At 44.3% G+C, this 17,780-nt stretch overlaps 1 protein-coding gene and 1 long non-coding RNA gene across 7 annotated transcripts in view; one reads left to right on the top strand and one right to left on the bottom strand.

Moving 5' to 3' along the window:
- The window catches only part of LOC132206349 (uncharacterized), an 84,907-nt gene that overhangs the window by 762 nt on the left and 66,365 nt on the right, over window positions 1–17,780 (top strand). For both annotated transcript variants that reach the window (XR_009442985.1, XR_009442986.1), the window contains exon 2: window positions 2,348–2,489. This is a non-coding gene — a long non-coding RNA (uncharacterized LOC132206349). The remainder of the gene's footprint in view (window positions 1–2,347; window positions 2,490–17,780) is intronic.
- Window positions 15,632–17,780, bottom strand: part of LOC125447392 (adhesion G protein-coupled receptor E3-like) — a 74,581-nt gene continuing 72,432 nt past the window's right edge. For 4 of the 5 annotated variants that reach the window (XM_059640034.1, XM_059640032.1, XM_059640030.1 and 1 more), the window contains 2 exons: window positions 16,635–16,758; window positions 15,632–16,312 (listed from right to left, as the gene is read on the bottom strand). In XM_059640034.1, the coding sequence (XP_059496017.1) occupies window positions 16,242–16,312; window positions 16,635–16,758 (195 nt within the window). In that variant the 3' untranslated portion in view covers window positions 15,632–16,241. The remainder of the gene's footprint in view (window positions 16,313–16,634; window positions 16,759–17,780) is intronic. The other variant, XM_059640033.1, reaches the window with a different exon arrangement.

The raw sequence follows: 17,780 nt of genomic DNA, 5'->3' as shown, positions 1-17,780 counted from the left end.
GATGGGCTGAATAGCCTGCTACAGAGTATTTACTGACATTGGGATGTCGGTACCAGTGAAAGAATAAATACATTTACGATAAAACATGACATACAAGTTGTGAACAATAAACCTTTCTCCATTGGATCGAGAGATATTTGTTCAAAACATGAAAGAGGGAATTCCATTTAGTCCCAGTGACACAAAACCCATCATTGGTGCTGCTGCTTTCATTGGTTCCCCTGATTGCAGGGCTCAAACCCAGAGCTACTTGCTCAGTGGCGCGGGCACTACCCACTGCCCCACAGGGACCTCCCTTGCAAGAAATCAGGAACCTTTCTATTCCATTAAGCAAAATGAAAAACCTTACACTTCACTGAATTTCACTCCAAAGATTTTTTGTAGCATATTAATAAGTGACCCACATTATTCACTGTACACCTCCAATTTAGTATCAGATATCAATTTTGACATCACAATTCCAACTGAATTATTCCTCAAGCAGAATTTAAAAGTCCTCCTGCTGTCTCGTTGCTATCACTGAATGTATATCAGAGGAAGTGAGGAACGGAAACTAGTTTCCATGTTCACACTCACCAATGCATGTCCTGTTTATTGCACGATAGAATCCTTCGCCACATTGTGTGGCTGTGGTTCTCCATGAATTCCATCTATTGCTAAAGCAGATTGCTTGGAGGAAAAGAAAACTCATTTATTAGATAAAAACATTCACATCAAGTCCCAATCACCCACCATCCCATTCCTTATTACCCTTGTGGCTCCAAACTTCCCTCTCTAAACCTTCTCCAACGCTATAAGCTCTTGAGAACTGTTATCCTCCAACATGTAACAATTGAGCATCCCCATATTTTTCCACTCCACGCTCAGTGACTGTACTGGGAGGAGTCAAAAGCCTGAGCTCTGGAACTCCCTCCCTGAACCTATAACTCCTACTTTAGCAAACTGCTAAGAAGCTACTCCTGTGGTCAAACATTTAGCCACTTGTTCTTTGGTTTCATTTTGAGCCTCAGTGTCAGCTTTACCATGAATGTGAATTCAAAATATGACCTTGCATTTGATAGTTACAGCTCATATAGCAAAAATAAAAGGCATGCTATATTGTTTAACTAATTGTTAACTGTTTGTGGTTTGGTTTGACTCAATGTATGAACTAATTAATTATTATTTAAAGATTCAAGATTCAATGTGACCGTGACAAAATGTTGCTTTTAGTAATAATTGTGGACAGTCCTCTTGTGCTACTCAGTGATGACCAGCTGGAGGGGTGGTCCATCCCTGTCCATGCAGTTACTCGTTCCTGCTTCCATCAAAGCGACCCATGTTTGAAAGACACAAAATGTCTGACGAGAACGAAACAAAATGGGACAGTCTGATCAAACATATAAAGTGAAACATTACAGAACATTGGAACAGAGCTACCCAAGCTTGTATAATGGCCCTAAAACCCATCATCCAAGACAGTTTTGATAAGAAGATGCCTCAGAAAAGACAAATGACTCAGTCTAGTCTCATAAATGAAAGGATGTTGTCTCACTGAAAACATGGGTTTAAATCTTAACTGAGATTAACTCCCTAAACAGCTGCAAAGAGAACAGCTAAAGATATTTTATATTCGCTTTTTACCTGCCGTATTGAGAAACAGGCTGTAGTGAAAATTTATTCAGATAATTATAGAAGTAGATTTCAACGTATAACCAGAGCATAATACAAGCAGGAGGGGAAAAGGGATTTAAACCCAGAACCTTAGGAAACACATTCTCTTACACCCTGAACAAGATAGAGTGTTCACTACCCATTAGTTACAAAGTGCAAAGAGTAGAAGTAGTTGTACAACTTTACATTTTATAACTAACCTTAGAATGGAAATTAACCTTATGGCAGTTAGTTAAAACCAACTGCCTTTTGTATTTTTACATGTATACTTAGGACAGTTGGAAATTTGAAAGGCATGACTGAGTTTGATAAAGAAAACACAAGTGACCTCATGAACAACAGAATTCAAGCTGTCCATACAGACAACTAGCCTGACACAGACCTAAAGGAGAACAGCGAGCAAACTTTTGGAATGAGACTGAATAGAATGCATGGAAAGATCCCAAGGCCCAGCAATTACAATTGCTTATAAACACTGTTGAGTTCAAGTGAAACTGGTGCTCTCTGCAGGAAAGCCCATCATTGCTTAGGTATGCTACGGCATTGGGTGTTTGAATTAAGGGGAAGAACAGCGACTACGTTGTATTTGAGTATTGTGACACATAAATGTGCCGCACTTCTTTGTAAGACCAGAGTGTGTCACTGATTTCCCTTCTGACTTGGAGAATGTTCTTTGTCCCTCTCCCTGCATCAGCTGGTGTTTTTTCGAATGAACGCCTTCCACTTGCCTGCCTCTTGAGACTTTGTCCTTGGCCGGGCAGGGGCATGCTCCTACAGATTGGTGCTGCGAGCAGGGTGCCCTGCCTGAAGCTGGCACAACTTGGGCCACAATCTGGGTGAGTATGTTTATTTATCACCTTTATCACTCGAGTGGCACTTGGTGGGGGACTTCTGTAAGCCAGGGTATAAAACAAACTTTCAGATTGGAGATAGGAGGAGAGAGGATCAAAGGGATGGTGGAAGGGGCGGCCCCGGCACTAGTAGATGCAGATTGAAGAAGGGGATTGCAAATCCCAGTGCTAACACGTGCAAAAGGATGAAGGATGGAACAAGAAAACTACAGATTTCTGTAACAAGAGAAGGGTGAGGTAGAAAATAACAAGGGTCAAGTAGAAAAATAAAATTCTGAAATAAAAGCAGCAACCATGACGAGGAGAGAGTCTGGGGAGGGAAGGGTTATGGAAAAGCGGGTGAAGATCCAGGCTGGTCTATTCTGCAGACTGTGTTTTAAAAAAATCTCAGAAACAAGCTGAAATAAGTTACAGTGTTCATAAATGAGAACTAGAAAGAGGGAGATTGTGCTCTGCCCGAGTTCTCTGAATCGTGGCAAGGTGTTAACTCTGTGGTCTGGCTTGAATGCACCTTTGCGTTTGTTGATTGGTAAATGTTGTCTTGTACAATTTGTACATTTTGTTCCTGGAGATCATGATCTGGGGATGATTTGAATTTAGTTTGTAATTTGGGAATATGCGATGATTTAAAAGTGTGATGTGCCTGTGTAAGTGTGTGACATGTATGTTTAATGTGATGTTCATTTCAGAAACAGTCACTTGTACAAACCAGAAAGCTGCAACAAAATGTTGATTCAAAAAGATGGTTTGTAAAGGTTGATAAAAATTTACTTTTCAGGATTGGCTCTGTGTTGTGTCTGGACTTGGGTAAATTTTAATTTTTGCAATTACCAGGTAGGTAATTTCATTTACTGGCCAGGAATGAACTTTCAAATCTTGTTTTAACACGAGTGAATATTTAACTCCGGATGATAAGCTTTGCTCTTTGAGAAGGTGCTGTGATATGAAAGAATGCAACTCATAGGAAATTAGAAGCCTTGGAAATGCAATTCTCTTTGAACAAACTTCAAACATGGTGTAAAATCTGACAATACTGATAGATGAATTTGAAAAGGCAAATGTAACAGAGCAAATATTTTCTTTCAAAATGTGTAACATTTATTTTCTTGCAGTAGGAGCAGCGATGGATAATGTAATTATGTGGAAGAGTTTGTATCCCAATGTCTTTTCTTTCTGTAGTAGTTCAAAAGTTATTAACGTGGAATGGAGAAATTTTGAAATTTTGAACCCATGTATGATGTTATTTTACTGCTACTGGGCGAAAGGTCTGTGGCTACAGAACTGGAGGATTAAAAAAAGACACAAAATAAGAGACAAAAAGGTGTAGAGCTGGATGAACACAGCAGCCGAGCAGCATCAGAAGAGCAGGAAGGCTGACGTTTCAGGTCGAGACCCATTTCTGAAGAAGGGTCTCGACCCGAAACATCAGCTTTCCTCCTCCTCTGATGCTGCTCGGCCTGCTGTGTTCATCCAGCTTTACACTTTGTTATCTCAGATTCTCCAGCATTGGCAGATCCTCCTGTCTCTGTAACAAAATAAGAGAGTTCTCAACTGGGCTGTGTGAGCAGAAAGTAACAAAGAGGACATTAAGAAACTAGCAGCTGTAGTAACAGGGATAGCAAAGAGAGAGGGAGTCGGTGGGTCATAAAATGAAGAGGAGCGAGTTTTGTGTGCAATTAGGAAGGACATTTTACCCTTAAATATGTAACTGTAGGAAAAGAGAGTCACCTGTCCCCCGTGGAAAGCAGGCGCAGAGATGGACCCAGACAGATTTAGAGAAATCTCCAGCCGGTTGCTAGTGGCAACAGATAGTAATATAGGGCAGTCGTAAAATTCGACCAGAAAGGAAAATTGAAGAAAACAGTTCCTGTTAAAGGAGCAAGACAAGTTTTAGGACCGTTTAATTAATGCAGGAGTTTTGTAGAAAACTAGCCAGATCCCTTCAAGACCTTACCAAAGTGGTGCGGACTAGCTCTGAGCAGGAAACTGCCTTCGTCAAGATCAAAGAGACCCTGGCTTCTGCACAAACAAGAGGACTCCTCGAACTGTAAAGGGACTTTCAACTCTTTTGCAGTGAAAGCAATGACAATCAATCTGATGGGACAACACTTGTGTGTTCGAGCCATCCAATGTGTGGCCTGGGCTCTGGCGACATCGTCTCCCTCAACGCAACTAGGGAAGGCGATAATACACTCCCCATGTAGAAGAGCCTGGTTTTTGGAAGCTGGTGAACTGAGAGGTATTACAGACAGACAGCAAGCCAAATAGGAAGCCACCCTTTTGTCAGGAGACCAGCACGTGGAAATGGCTAAAGGTAACAGAGAGAACCCAGTGAGCTGTGTGAATCAGGAAGGAGAGACACATGACTGCATCCCCCCCAGTGAAGCACGAAGCAAAGAGACAGTAAAATGTGAGGCTGGATGAACACAGCAGGCCAAGCAGCATCTCAGGAGCACAAAAGCTGACGTTTCGGGCCTAGACCCTTCATCAGAGAGGGGGATGGGGAGAGGGAACTGGAATAAATAGGGAGAGAGGGGGAGGCGGACCGAAGATGGAGAGTAAAGAAGATGGGTGGAGAGAGTATAGGTGGGGAGGTAGGGAGGGGATAGGTCAGTCCAGGGAAGACGGACAGGTCAAGGAGGTGGGATGAGGTTAGTAGGTAGATGGGGGTGCGGCCCTCCGCTTCTTCCTGTCCCGCAGGCCCGACCAGTCCCCCTCCACCGACACTCTCATCCGCCTAGCTGAACTCATCCTCACCCTCAACAACTTCCCTTTTGACTCCTCCCACTTCCTACAGACTAAGGCGGTGGCCATGGGCACCCGCATGGGCCCCAGCTATGCCTGCCTCTTTGTAGGTTACGTGGAACAGTCCCTCTTCCGCACCTACACAGGCCCCAAACCCCACCTCTTCCTCCGGTACATTGATGACTGTATCGGCGCCGCCTCTTGCTCCCCAGAGGAGCTCGAACAGTTCATCCACTTCACCAACACCTTCCACCCCAACCTTCAGTTCACCTGGGCCATCTCCAGCACATCCCTCACCTTCCTGGACCTCTCAGTCTCCATCTCAGGCAACCAGCTTGTAACTGATGTCCATTTCAAGCCCACCGACTCCCACAGCTACCTAGAATACACCTCCTCCCACCCACCCTCCTGCAAAAATTCCATTCCCTATTCTCAATTCCTCCGCCTCTGCCGCATCTGCTCCCACGATAAGACATTCCACTCCCGCACATCCCAGATGTCCAAGTTCTTCAAGGACCGCAACTTTCCCCCCACAGTGATCGAGAACGCCCTTGACCGCGTCTCCCGTATTTCCCGCAACACATCCCTCACACCCCGCCCCCGCCACAACCGCCCCAAGAGGATCCCCCTCGTTCTCACACACCAGCCTACCAATCTCCGGATACAACGCATCATCCTCCGACACTTCCGCCATTTACAATCCGACCCCACCACCCAAGACATTTTTCCATCCCCACCTCTGTCTGCTTTCCGGAGAGACCACTCTCTCCGTGACTCCCTTGTTCGTTCCACACTGCCCTCCAACCCCACGACACCCGGCACCTTCCCCTGCAACCGCAGGAAATGCTACACTTGCCCCCACACCTCCTCCCTCACCCCTATCCCAGGCCCCAAGATGACATTCCACATTAAGCAGAGGTTCACCTGCACATCTGCCAATGTGGTATACTGCATCCACTGTACCCGGTGCGGCTTCCTCTACATTGGGGAAACCAAGCGGAGGCTTGGAGACCGCTTTGCAGAACACCTCCGCTCAGTTCGCAACAAACAACTGCACCTCCCAGTCGCAAACCATTTCCACTCCCCCTCCCATTCCCTAGATGACATGTCCATCATGGGCCTCCTGCACTGCCACAATGATGCCACCCGAAGGTTGCAGGAACAGCAACTCATATTCCGCCTGGGAACCCTGCAACCATATGGTATCAATGTGGACTTCACCAGTTTCAAAATCTCCCCTTCCCCTACTGCATCCCTAAACCAGCCCAGTTCGTCCCCTCCCCCCACTGCACCACACAACCAGCCCAGCTCTTCCCCCCCCACCCACTGCATCCCAAAACCAGTCCAACGTGTCTCTGCCTCCCTAACCGGTTCTTCCTCTCACCCATCCCTTCCTCCCACCCCAAGCCGCACCCCCATCTACCTACTAACCTCATCCCACCTCCTTGACCTGTCCGTCTTCCCTGGACTGACCTATCCCCTCCCTACCTCCCCACCTATACTCTCTCCACCCATCTTCTTTACTCTCCATCTTTGGTCCGCCTCCCCCTCTCTCCCTATTTATTCCAGTTCCCTCTCCCCATCCCCCTCTCTGATGAAGGGTCTAGGCCCGAAACGTCAGCTTTTGTGCTCCTGAGATGCTGCTTGGCCTGCTGTGTTCATCCAGCCTCACATTTTATTATCTTGGAATTCTCCAGCATCTGCAGTTCCCATTATCTCTGATAGCAAAGAGACAGTGTCCAGTTTGGGAAGAGCCATTAGAGGGGCCAGATTTGAAATGCATGTTTGTAGATGAGGCGCTGAAGTAATATGATGGTGAGGCCTGGACTGGGTGGGCTGTGGTTAAATTGACCTGAGAGCTTTTAGCAAGAGGGTGAATAGAAGGAGGTCACTCTGCCCAGGTAACTAAAAGCACTTTCTGTATCCCTGCAGTTAGGGAGAGGACAGAGGGTTAACATCTACCCAGAAAGGAGGTATGCCTTTTGTATAGTCAATGATGACATGATGACATGGGCAAGGCGAGGTTCTGTTACTTTGAATGGTAGTGTAATTCAGCATGAGCCCTGAGTCATGGACCTAGTGGCCACAGCCGTTGGACCAAAGGAGGCAGCAGTAATTGAAGTAAAAACCCACAAAAAATGCAGAGAAGGAGTGATTATGCAGATAGTGCAACAAAAGACAATAGACAATAGGTGCTGGAGTAGGCCATTCGGCCCTTCGAGCCAGCACCACCATCCATTGTGATCATGGCTGATCATCCACAATCAGTATCCTGTTCCTGCCTTATCCCCAAAACCCTTGATTCCACTATCTTTAAGAGCTCTATCCATCTCTTTCTTGAAAGTATCCAGAGACTTGGCCTCCACTGCCTTCTGGGGCAGAGCATTCCATATATCCACCACTCTCTGGGTGAAGAAGTTTTTCCTCAACTCTGTTCTAAATGGCCTAGCCCTTATTTTTAAACTGTGTCCTCTGGTTCTGGACTCACCCATCAGCAGAAACATGCTTCCTGCCTCCACAGTGTCCAATCCCTTAATAATCTTATACGTCTCAATCAGATCCCCTCTCATCCTTCTAAACTCAAGTGCAAAAACAATGTTAGAACAGGAAGTGATAATGATCGCAGCTGTGAGAGACCATGAATCCAAAAATGATAAATAGAATGCTTTAAATTTCCAAGCAGCAGCTGGTTGGGCTGGAAAAAGTGGAATAGATTAAAAATGGGGCACTGTTGGGAGCAGTTGATATTTGGAGAAAGAAGGAAAAAGCGGTAGTTCCCGCATTCTGCCAGCCGGACCCTACGCAGTGTTCACCATGGAATAGCACACCTAAAAAGGGATAAAATGAGACATCTCATACCTAAGTGCTGGTGGAAGAAAGGAATGGGAAGAGACAAAGCTAAATTTTGTCAGAGATGCACTGCAAGTGCACAGTCAGAACCAGGAAAGGGAATTAAAAATATCTGGAACACCCGATAAGATTTAAACTTTGCATCAGAGGTGGACGGAATGGTTAAAAAGGTGTTCAGCGTGCTTGCCTTCATTGCTCAGACCTTTCAGTTAGGGGTTGGGATGCCGTTTAGAGGTTGTACAGGACATTGGTGAGGCCTGAACTGGAGTACCATGTGCAGTTCCGGTTGCACTGCCTTAGGGAGGAGATTATTAAACTGGAGAGGGTTCAGTAAAGATTTACCAGGATGTTGCTGGGAATGGAGGGTTTGAACAATCAAAGTAGGCTGGGAGTGGACATGCATGGTCAGGAGATGAACGATCAGCAGCAGGCAAGTGAATGAGGTGGGCACAGTATGTACAGATAAGGTTAAACAGGATGTTGCCTGTTTTAGAGGTTATTAGTGATGAGGAGAGATTGGACAAACTTGGTTTGTTTTCACTTGAACGTTGGAGGGTGAGGGACGATCCGATAGAAGTTTATAAAATTATGAGAGGCACGATAGACTCAGTATTCAGTCTTTTTCCCAGTGTAGATATGACAATAATGATGGGACTCTGGTTTGAAGTAAAAGATGGAAAATTTAAAGGAGATGTGAGAGGCACGTTTTTTACACAGAGCATGGTAAGTGCCTGCAATGTGCTGCCAGAGGAAATGGTGGAAGAGGATACAACAGCAACATTTTAAGAGATACCTTGGCCGATACATGAATAGGCAGGGAATAGAGGGAAACGGACCGCACAGGGAGAAAAGATTTATAGTTTAAAATGGCATCATGTGTCGGTGCAGTTTTGTTGGATCGAATGGCTTGTTCCTGTGCTCTACTGTTCTTCGTTCTTGTTCTTTGTAAACCCATCACCTCCAAACTTCTTACAGTGTCGCACTTCGAACACTAACTGCACCCTCTATTCTGTGAGCGAACAGAAGTGAACTGAAACACACATCAGCATTCTTGGCTGGACATCCGTTCCTTCCAACTATTTAAATTTCACATTCAATGCAGTTGCTGGTGCAGTTAAATTGACCATAAAAATCGAAGCAGCTAACACCATCTGATTCCTTGTACTCACCCAGGATTAGGTATGGTATTTCCAATCCCATGACTTTCCAACCACTGTGTCACCAAAGGAAGCGGTTCAGAAAGATTCTCTCATACACTGTGCGATTCTGCAGACTAACCTCAATATTTTTACACACTTTACATCATCTGTGTGAGCAGCCTCTGCAATGGAGGAAGTTGCATTTTTGATGGCAACACGAACTTTATTTTGAAATAAAACATTATCTCCCACATTTACAGCTTACTTATCAGACAGAATCAGTGGATCTTACATACAGATATGAACAGCTCACTATATACAGCAGCAACAATTTATATCTGAGCAATAACTTGTCCATGTTAACAATGGGCGGTAACTGCACTGGTCATATTCCAATAGAAAGGTGCAGGATCTTCCCAGGCCCTGGATGTCATGGGCTATGGTGAGAAATCTGGAAGATTTGTGTGAGAAGTCAAGCGAGGTGTTTCTTGATGTCAGGAACAACAAGTTGTGTTTTCCAACATCGTTCTGAACCTTGAAATAAGATTCTCAGTAATGAGTGGTGTGAGGCCAATTAACTGGGCACATTAGGCATTGTCGCCCTCATTATTATTTGTCTTTGTCCTACTTATAGGCAGGTTCCTTTTCTACAACCTGCCAGATAAGAGCTGGATGCTGAGAATTGCCAAAGTGAAATTGTGCGCAGGTCTCTGGTAACTCCAGCTCACCATGTGCTCCTCTGAAGCTCTGTCTTGAACACACAGCATCATCGTGTTGGACATGTGGCATCAACATCTCAGGCACACACCACAGGCAGCACCCACAAACACCCCACACCCTCTGATCTTTACATATAACATGTTCCAGTCCGTGCACATCATCATGGCACATCTCCAATGCCCTTACACTTCCCTTACAGTACACTTGTGCACTGTAATGCTGCATTTTGGAGAACACTGGCAAATAACACAACATTTCTACTGCAAGGACTCTGCATTACAATCAGCTCAAGGGCTGGACCAGGCTGCATCTCAGAGCTGCTCACTTGTTCTCAGTGCCTCACCCACATTGTGCCGACTTGAATGGTCACAGCATTGTTTGCCTTGCCTTTTGACTTTTTGTATTTTGACACCTCAGCCAGAGCTCAAAGGCTCACACCACTGTTATCTCGCCTCATGGTTTAGCACAGACAGAAAGTCGGGCAGCTCATGAAGCTTGTAGCAGTCCTCATGCTTCTGGATGGTATAGGGTGTGGGTGGTTTGGTCCTTCCCATGACCGTGAGTGGGACAATCCTGCTCAATCGGATGAAAGGGGAGCCATGTGGTGTGACAGGGAGTTAATGAGGCAAATCAGGTTCATAGTGTGAGAAAATTTTCTAGGCCTTGCAGAGTAAAGCCTTAACTCAACACAAAAGTCATTTTGCTAAAATATGGTTAAATTCAGCTCTAAAAAATGTTTATTTGTAGATTATAACAAGCATAAGCACACCCAGCAGTCTCTGAAACACACAGACTAAAGTTTAAAACAGGACGATTGAATCACCTCTGAGAGCTGCTTGATTAAGTGCAGCAATCATGAAGAGAGTAACAATATTTACTTTACAGTCATCACCTTCTCTTAATTCTTCCCTCTATAAACTCAATTAACCAAGGTTCCTCCGACAGCACCTTTCAAACCCATGCCCTCTCTCATCTAGAAGGACAAGGGCAGCGGGTACATGGGAACAGCACCACCATCTCCAAGGTCCTCTCCAAGCCACTCACATTCTGACTTGGAATTATGTATCACTGCTCCTTCAGGGTCGCTGGGCTAACATCCCGGAATTCCCTCTGTAATAGAACTGTGATGTTCCCACACCTCATGGACTGTAGGAGTTCAAGGACACCTCACCACCATTTTCGCAACAGCAATAAGGAACTGAATGCTGGTCGAGCCAGTAATGCCCACATCCTGTAAACAGATGTGAAGAAAGTTCAAGAAACTTTTGGGGTTTGTAGGAACTGCTGATGCTGGAGTCTGAGATAACAAGGAACAGGAAAGCTGATGTTTCGGGCCTGGATACTCCTTTGATGCTGCCTGGCCTGCTGTGTTCATCCAGCTCCACACCTTGTTATCAAAAAGCCTTTTGTTGTGAACAGAGATAATGGGAACTGCAGATGCTGGAGAATCCGAGATAACAAAGTGTGGAGCTGGACGAACACAGCAGGCCAAGCAGCATCTTAGGAGCACAAAAGCTGACGTTTCGGGCCTCGGCCCTTCATCAGAAAATGTTGTGCTGTCATTTGGTTGTTCAGTTGTCATGGGTTACATTATCACGAAGCTTAGGATTTGGGTTTTTGTCATGGACTGCTGAAAGAACGCTCCTTCAGGCTGTACTGTATTCTTTCAGTGCTGTACAGGAACACTGTTTTACCTGTAACTGATGATTGCCCAATCACAGAATTTCCAACAAAGAACACCAGCTGCTTCATGTGAATCATTCATTTCCCAAGAAGAATTTTTTCATGCTTTGTCCTTTGACAATGTTCACATGGGATTCCGTAGAATTTTACAACACACACAAGGGCCATTTGGCCCAGCTGCTCATGTGAGTGTTTATACTCCTCATGTGTCTCTTTCCATTTGGTTTCATTTCATCCATTCAACACGCCATTCTGCTCCTTTCTGCCTTGTGTGTTTGCTGAACTTGCTCATAAATGTATCTATATAACTTGTCTTAATGTTTCCTTTTGGTAGTGAGTTCCACATTCCAAAGACATGATTTGTCTGCATTTCTTTTTGGACATGTTAGGACTTTCATGCACTTGTAATTGATAGCTCGGAGCTCACTAAGTGAAAATGTTTCTCATCTACTCTGGTATTTCCGGCAAAATCTACCCTCAGCCACTTTGGTACATGTAGCGGTTCTGCTGTTTCCAATCATCTGAAGTTCCTTGTGCAGCTACACCACCAACAATCTACTTATAGAAACAAAGCAAATAGGAACAGGAGTAAGCCTTTCTGTCCTTGAAGCCTGTTCCTCCGTTCAATTTGTTTATGGTTAATCATTTAACAAATTCCTTGTTCCTGCTCACTCCCCTTATTCTTTGATCACTTTATCCCTGAGAACCACATCGGACTTCTTCCGGTAAACATTCTGATCTCTTCCTGACTTCAACTACTTTCCATGGTGATTATTGGAATTAGTCCCAATTATTGATACCCTTACAAAATCTTCAACAGAAGTTGGTACACTCTTAGTAAACAGAACACATTTATCCTACGATACTAATTCGCTCATTCTTTGAGTCATTGTTAGCTGCATGGGCTTAGTGATAGCAACTGGCACTGATCACTGGAGCACCTTGGTTAGCTCCTCCCATCTTATATATCTTACTGTGAGGAGCTTATCTCACAATGCCACTTAACCCTTTCATTGAAAACCCACGCCGTGTTCAGCCTTTCCTGATTGTTTGAGCCTCTTGCTTCTGCAGGTTTTCGTTTGACGGAGAAATTATTCTGTGAATCAGCATACCTTGGCACTTCAGAGCCTAGTGCTCTCAGTCTCCAATCCGTAAAATGAATGCTTTGTAATAACCTGAGCAGCCATTTTCCAGGAGGGCTTCATCCCGTGGGAATGTTGCCTCAATAAATGTCTCCCAGGGTGTACAGCAAGATCCAAGTGAGCCGGGGCAGGTATCAGGTCTTGTGGTGGGAGAGCATTTTGGTGATAGTGACCATAACTGCCCCACATTCTACATAGCTATGGAGAAGGAGAGGATTAGGCAAAATGGGAGGATATTTAATTGGGGAAGAGGAAACTATGACGCGATTAGACATGAGTTAGGAAGCATGGACTGGGAGCAATTGTTCCATGGTAAGGGCACTATAGACATGTGGAGACTGTTTAAGGAACAGTTGTTGCGAGTGATGAGTAAATATGTCCCTCTGAGACAGGCAAGAAGGTGTAAGATAAAGGAACCTTGGATGACGAGAGCGGTGGAGCTTCGTGTGAAAAGGAAGAAGGTAGCTTACATAAGGTGGAGGAAGCTAGGGTCAAGTTCAGCTAGAGAGGATTACACGCAGGCAAGGAAGGAGCTCAAAAATGGTCTGAGGAGAGCCAGGAGGGTGCACGAGAAAGGCTTGGCAGAACGAATTAGGGAAAACACAAAGGCATTTTACACTTATGTGAGGAATAAGAGAATGGTCAAAGAAAGAGTAGGGCCGATCAGGGATAGCATAGGGAACTTGTGTATGGAGTCTGAGGAGGTAGGGGAAGCCCTAAATGAGTTTTTTGCTTATGTCTTTATGAAAGAAACGAACTTTGTAGTGAATGAAACCTTTGAAGAGCAGGTGTGCATGCTGGAATGGATAGAGATAGAGGAAGCTGATGTGTTGAAAATTTTGTCAAACATTAAGATTGACAAGTCGCCAGGCCCCGACCAGATTTGTCCTCAGCTGCTTTGGGAAGTGAGAAATGCAATTGCTTCTCCACTTGCGAGGATCTTTGCATCCTCGCTCTCCACTGGAGTCGTACCTGAGGACTGGAGAGAAGCAAATGTAATTCCTCTCTTCAAGAAAGGAAATAGGGAAATCCCTGGCAATTACAGACCAGTAAGTCTCACGTCTGTCGTCTGCAAGGTGTTAGAAAGGATTCTGAGGGAAAGGATTTATGACCATCTGGAAGAGCATGGCTTGATTAAATGCAGTCAACACAGCTTTGTGAGGGGCAGGTCATGCCTCACAAACCTTATCGAGTTCTTTGAGGATGTGACTAGAAAAGTTGATGAGGGTCGAGCTGTGGATGTAGTGTATATGGACTTCAGTAAGGCATTTGATAAGGTTCTCCATGGTAGGCTCATTTAGAAGTTCAGGAGGAATGGGATACAGGGGAACTTAGCTGTCTGGATACAGAATTGGCTGGCCAACAGAAGATAGCGAGTGGTAGTAGAAGGAAAATATTCTGCCTGGAAGTCAGTGGTGAGTGGTGTTCCACAGGGCTCTGTCCTTGGGCCTCTACTGTTTGTAATTTTTATTAATGACTTGGATGAGGGGATTGAAGGATGGGTCAGCAAGTTTGCAGACGACACATAGGTTGGAGGTGTCGACAGTATAGGGGGCTGTTGTAGGCTGCAGCGGGACATTGACAGGATGCAGAGATGGGCTAAGAGGTGGCAGATGGAGTTCAACCTGGATAAATGCGAGGTGATGCATTTTGGAAGGTCGAATTTGAAAGCTGAATACAGGATTAAGGATAGGATTCTTGGCAGTGTGGAGGAACAGAGGGATCTTGGTGTGCAGATACATAGATCCCTTAAAATGGCCACCCAAGTGGACAGGGTTGTTAAGAAAGCATATGGTGTTTTGGCTTTCATTAACAGGGGGATTGAGTTTAAGAGTCGTGAGATCTTGTTGCAGCTCTACAAAACTTTGGTTAGACCGTACTTGGAATACTGCGTCCAGTTCTGGCCGCCCTATTATAGGAAAGATGTGGATGCTTTGGAGAGGGCTCAGAGGAGTTTTACCAGGATGCTGCCTGGACTGGAGGGCTTATCTTATGAAGAGAGGTTGACTGAGCTCAGACTTTTTTCATTGGAGAAAAGGAGGAGGAGAGGGGACCTAATTGAGGTATACAAGATAATGAGAGGCATAGACAGAGTTGATAGCCAGAGACTATTTCCCAGGGCAGAAATGGCTAACACGAGGGGTCATAGTTTTAAGCTGGTTGGAGGAAAGTATAGAGGGGATGTCAGAGGCGGGTTCTTTACACAGAGAGTTGTGAGAGCATGGAATGCGTTGCCAGCAGCAGTTGTGGAAGCAAGGTCATTGGGGTTATTTAAGAGACTGCTGGACATGCATATGGTCACAGAAATTTGAGGGTGCATACATGAAGATCAATGGTCGGCACAACATCGTGGGCTGAAGGGCCTGTTCTGTGCTGTGCTGTTCTATGTTCTATGTTCTATTATGAGCTTCTTGCAGATTGGTACAGAGGAAAGAAAATGGAAATGAACTCTTACTGAAATGAAATACGGTCTCTCATGACCTCCGAAAGTGCTTCCAGCCAGTGGGATACTTTTGAAGTGGAGTCACCATTGTAGGGAATGCAGCAGCCTATTTGTGTGTAGCAAGGTGTCCCCCAGGCAGCGATCTGAGGATAATCTGATGGTCAATTTTAGTACTGTTGGTTTAGGGATACCTTTTTGCCTTGCCACCGTTTCTTCAAATAGCATTACCTGAGAGAGAGGCATCTGAAGGTTGGCACCTCTGACAGTGCTGCATTAATTCATTCTTGAATTGAAGTATCAGCTTGGATTTTGTGCTCAAGTCACTGGAGCGGGGTTTGTTACAACTTTACTGGAAGATATACCATGACATCTGAATGTAGGTTTGAGGTACAGAGTCGTCTCGCCTTTGAATTAATATTGCAATTTTATTTATACAATGCAGGTTTAAACATATATTTATGTAACCGTTTTAAAGTGATACAGTTAAGAGTCTCACACCTCAATGTGTACTCAGACTCAAACACCAGAGAATGGTATAAGTCCACACTCTCTAATGAACAGAGCTACAGAGTATAACTGCCCAGGGATATTTATAACCAGAGCAAAGCATAAAAGGGGCTAATGACAATTCTAGTGGGTGCAAAATGATGTCAGTATTCACAAAATGTTTCAATTCCTTTTCTTAAATAAGGCAGTTGGATCGCATTGGGTTGCCACAGTGTCATTGACAGAAATTCCAATTTACACATAACCTCCTTATTCTTTAATGAACAGATCTAATGAAACTAATTTAACCATCAAATAAGCTTTCAACAAAAGATTGCTTGCAGAACCAAATGTAAATCTTATTACTGCTGTTTTGCTTTACTACATAAGGCAATATTATTTCTCCCAAAGCCAGCTGTTCGTAGAAAGGTAATGCTTAATCCATGGTTGTCATTCCAATTGGTCATTTATCAGAGATTTAATGGCATCTTAGAAGTCTACACATTCTTCATTTATCATTCAGTCCATATCAGGTATTTGTCCGGAATGAATTAGTCAGCTCTTTGCAAAAGTCACGAACACATCCTGTCACACTATTTCCTGTGAAGAAAAGCATATATGTCTTAATTTTCAATAATGTGTCTTGTTTCAGCTTCCCTTCTAAACCCTCCATCTTTGAAGAAGTTGAGCCTGAATAAATTACACTTTTGTAGCCTCTGACTGAAGTTTTCTTCCATGAGATCTGCCGAAAGTGGACTTTCCAAGGCAGTGACTGAAATTACTTGTTTGCCTGCTCGCTTTCATGAGTCATGGCATAATCATATGACACTTGTTAGACTGCAGCTGGAGTGTTATGTTCAGCGTGTTCACCACAGTATAGGAAGATTGTGAATACATTCAGGAACATGCAGAAGTGACTTACCACAAAGATTCCAGGAAAGAGGAGCTTCAGTGAAGAGAATAGATTGAAGAAGTTCGTGCTGTTCTCCTTTGCGAGTAGAAGGCCGGAGGAGATTTGACGGAGATTTTCCACAACATTGAGTGGGCTAGAAAGAGTAGGTAGTGAGAAATGCACTGATTGGAAATGTGGTGGAGGCAGTTTCAGTCGAGGCATTCAAGAAGGGCATTGGATTGTTATTTGAATAGAAAAAAATAGTGTGTAAGGGAATGGAGAAAAAGCAGGATACTGGCACTAGGTGATGATACCCATTTGAAGAACTGGTCTGCACGCATGATGGGCTGAATGGCCTCATTTTGCACCATTACAATTCAGCTATTGTCGTCAAGCACCCAGACTTGGCTATAAAGGTACCTGGATCATTGTAATATTATTAATTTGAGAGAAAATGATTAGAGAGGCTATTGGAGCCTTCGTATCCTGAGGATTGAAAAACAAGAGTGTGGCAATTCTGTTTCAGCTGTCAAGGACCTGGGTGGAGCACTCCTGAAGCAATGTGCTCACTTCTGGATGCCATAGCTGAGGAGGAATATCTTGACTTGGAAGGAAGAGCAGTGTGGCTTCTCTGGAAAGTTACCTGGACTCCAAGTTAATTGGAGAGATACTTCATGCCTTGTGTGGAAGTGACTGTTAGCAATCTAGAAGGAAAAACCAATAAATCTTGGGAATGACACATAACCAGTCCTCAAATTGGAGCTCCAGTACATTCATTGGCAAATATTACCACTTCTTTACTGATCTTTCCCTCTGGCAATCCATTCCACCTCAGTCAAGTCCAACCTTATTCTAACACAATGTGAACACACACCACACTTTCTTGGACCAGGCAGTCGATTGGAGCTTGGAACTCAGCCTGATTGTTTATCTTTCTCAGACCGTGGCAATGAAACAAAACTCTTCAGCTGCCATCATCTGTAATTAGCTAACTTAACTCTGACAGGGTGTTACTTTTCTACCGTCTGTACATCTATAGCGTCGAAACAATAGCCATTAGACACTCTGCATGCTCATGCGTAAAGACATTCACAGTTCATTAAAATCTCATTGGAAGACACATGAGATGTTGCCTATATTCATACACTCAAAGTTCTCTACATGACTATAAATATA

Source organism: Stegostoma tigrinum, chromosome 35 (genome assembly GCF_030684315.1).
Source record: "Stegostoma tigrinum isolate sSteTig4 chromosome 35, sSteTig4.hap1, whole genome shotgun sequence".
Taxonomy (NCBI): domain Eukaryota; kingdom Metazoa; phylum Chordata; class Chondrichthyes; order Orectolobiformes; family Stegostomatidae; genus Stegostoma; species Stegostoma tigrinum.
Note: the sequence above shows the minus strand (reverse complement) of the source record. Positions and strands in the feature narration are given on the sequence as shown.